General features: G+C 36.4%; 1 protein-coding gene across 1 annotated transcript; it reads right to left on the bottom strand.

Moving 5' to 3' along the window:
- Nucleotides 1-853, bottom strand: LOC109843918 (outer envelope pore protein 16-3, chloroplastic/mitochondrial-like). The gene has a single exon (XM_020412898.1). It carries the CDS (start codon nt 787-789, stop codon nt 424-426), a length of 366 nt encoding a protein of 121 aa, XP_020268487.1. The 5' UTR covers nt 790-853; the 3' UTR covers nt 1-423.

Below are 2,858 nucleotides of genomic sequence, written 5' to 3'. Positions count from 1 at the left end.
CGTGATTATAGCTCATGACTAAACCCCATCTCCAAACCATAATAAATATCCCTCTCCAAATTCTAGAACTTCCCCTATTTCCTTACTTCAATGCACTTGCAGCTTATCTTCTGTGAATGATGCACACTTCTCTTCTCACTTTCATCTATAGCGAAAGAACTTATCAGAACGTTGAAAGTAATCATAAAGTTCACTAATGAGGCCACATGGGAACAGCAATATGTTAGGATTCACATTTCTCTAAACTTCACTAAACGATCAAAACCAGTTGAAAATACCGAATGTTCTCAGTATTAAATACAAGTCAACAATGTAAGCATCTGGAAAGGGTTCAAGGTCCAAATTTTTGGCCTGTTGACAATATCACGTTCCCAAATTTTGAACTATCAATGCACAAAACCATGTCACTATCAGAAATGAAACTCATATTAAAAGTTTGAATGGAAGAAAAACATCACCTTTGAACCCATAAATTGATGCACCAGCAACGAAACCACCCACCGCACCATTAATAAAGTCCCTCTTCATCCTCTGCTTCTGCACCAACTGCTCAACACCAACGTAGATTCCTCCAACAGCAGCAAAGGTGAGACCATAGTTACCGCACATCTTCAGGGTCCTGATCAACCCCGGGAGCGCAACACTTCTCTCTACACGAGGCACATCATGCCATGAGGCAACAATTGTACCCCAAATAGTACCGACAGCTAAACCCATGGTTGCCCCTTTAATCGTTTTCATGCCTGGGCTATCTTCATCTTCCAAATACCTAAGGTCTGTCTCGTCCATTTTCTCGTTCTAGAAGCTAAGCAATAAACTCCAATCAGCTGATATAACAAAACAAAAGTGAATCAGAGAAAAAAAAAGAGTATCAATAAACAAAAAAAATTAGCTATATAGTCTGAATAACCGATGCAGACATTGGTTTTCAAATAATGCACTTCCCCAGAAATCATCAGAAGCTACACGGTCAATATCTCTCCTCATCCCTCATACTTTACTATGTCAGAAGATGAACCCATGTTTCCCTTCAATTGTTTTCGCGGTTAAGGTTTCCTCATCTTTTTTCAATTTATCAAAGTTTCGACTCATCAATGCGCTCTCTCTAGAAACTATCTATGTAATAAAATCTAATCAAACGATACGAATAAACAAAACTAATCAGGGAAAGAAAAAAAAAGAATGTTGTGAACAAAATTCATCTTTCCTTATCCCATTACCGTTTACTGCGTCGACACATTCAATAAATCAACCCATCATCTCTTGATTATGGCTTGCATTCCAAACAATTGGAGTCAAAGTACTAATTTGACACAGATTGAATCGAGTTCAAATTGAAAGGGGATTATGATTTAAATAAATTCTAATCCTTATCACATAACAATAATCGGCCTTTTGGGTTAATGATCCATGGTGAATCAAAGATCATGCTTCCCAAAATTAAAATTAAAATAAACCTGTTATCAATATTATCACCATCCACCATTTTTCTCTCTAAGAGCATAGATCCACCCAAAACCTCAGCTAGCTAAAAAAAAACCCTAAATTTCAACATCAAATAGAATCGAGAAACTGCGTAATTTATAAAGTTTCAGTTTTGTATTTGATTAAATTATTTTTTAAAAAATATTATTTTAAAAAATAATATATTATTTTAAAGATAATATATTACTTTTAAAACTAACATATTATTTTGAAGAAATTATTATAATAATAATTATTTTAAAAGATTAATGTTGTTTTTTTTTAAAAAAATTTTTGAAGAAATTATTATAATAAGAATTATTTAAAAGATTATTTTAAACCTTTAATGAATTTATTTTTGAAATATTAAGTAATGATTTTGATTTTAATAAATTTAGGTCAGTTGTAACTAAGTTTATGAGATGCCGGAGTTCTAATATAAGGGTTTACTTTGCAATAATTTATTGGGAAAATTGTGTCCAGGCCCCAAAAGTGGGAACTTCATGTGACAAGCCCCCTCGTATTTCGGCCCATGTGTATTAGCCCCAAATACGCACAGTATTTGTTATGGGACCCCTAACTACTCTTTTTCAGAAAAACAAAGGCGGAAGTTACGCTCTTGCCCTTCTGATGGGACTGAACTCGGTCTCTCTCTCTCTCTCTCTCTCTCTCTCTCTCTCTCTCTCTCTCTCTCTCTCTCTCTCTTCCACCTCTTTGTTGTCTCAGAAACTCGAGATTATGTCCAATTTCTCACCGCCGTTCAACAGTTTTAGGGTTTTCGCCTGAATCATGTCGTCCAGGGAAGGATCATTTTCCGATTTCGAGGTCGACCACCGACGCGTCGAAGGGCCAAGACGTATCATCTGGGCTTGAAAGCGCGGAGGAGGCGACGCAAACCCTAATGGAGATGCAAAAGGAGGCGATAGCACGTCGAGACAACAAAAGACGACCCTCGACGGCCGAGCGTACCATCCAACCCTCCCCCGAAAAACAGTATGTTCTATGTTATCGAGAATCTGGGAAATCGACCTAATTTTGCGTAAATTCAGTTCATCTCAAAAATACCAGTTGTAGATGAGTACACATGATGTAAGTGCTGGATTGATTCTAATGTTAGTTCTAGGTTGATTCAAATGTTAGTTCTAGGTTGATTCAAATGTTAGTTCTAGATGATTCCAATGTTAGTTCTAGATTGATTCCAATGTTAGTTCTAGATGATTCCAATGTTAGTACATTGACTTCAATGTTAGTTCTTGGACGGAGATATAAATGTAGATTTTGTTAGTTCTAATATTAGTCCGTTAGTTCTATTGATCCTACAAATTCGAATTGTTTTTACAGGGAAAATGTTGCACCTACAGATGCGGCCGAGTCACGAAGGCTGACCGCCAATC

This window comes from Asparagus officinalis, chromosome 5 (genome assembly GCF_001876935.1).
Source record: "Asparagus officinalis chromosome 5, Aspof.V1, whole genome shotgun sequence".
In the NCBI taxonomy this organism is placed as follows: Eukaryota; Viridiplantae; Streptophyta; class Magnoliopsida; order Asparagales; family Asparagaceae; genus Asparagus; species Asparagus officinalis.
This window is presented reverse-complemented; position numbering and strand designations above follow the sequence as displayed.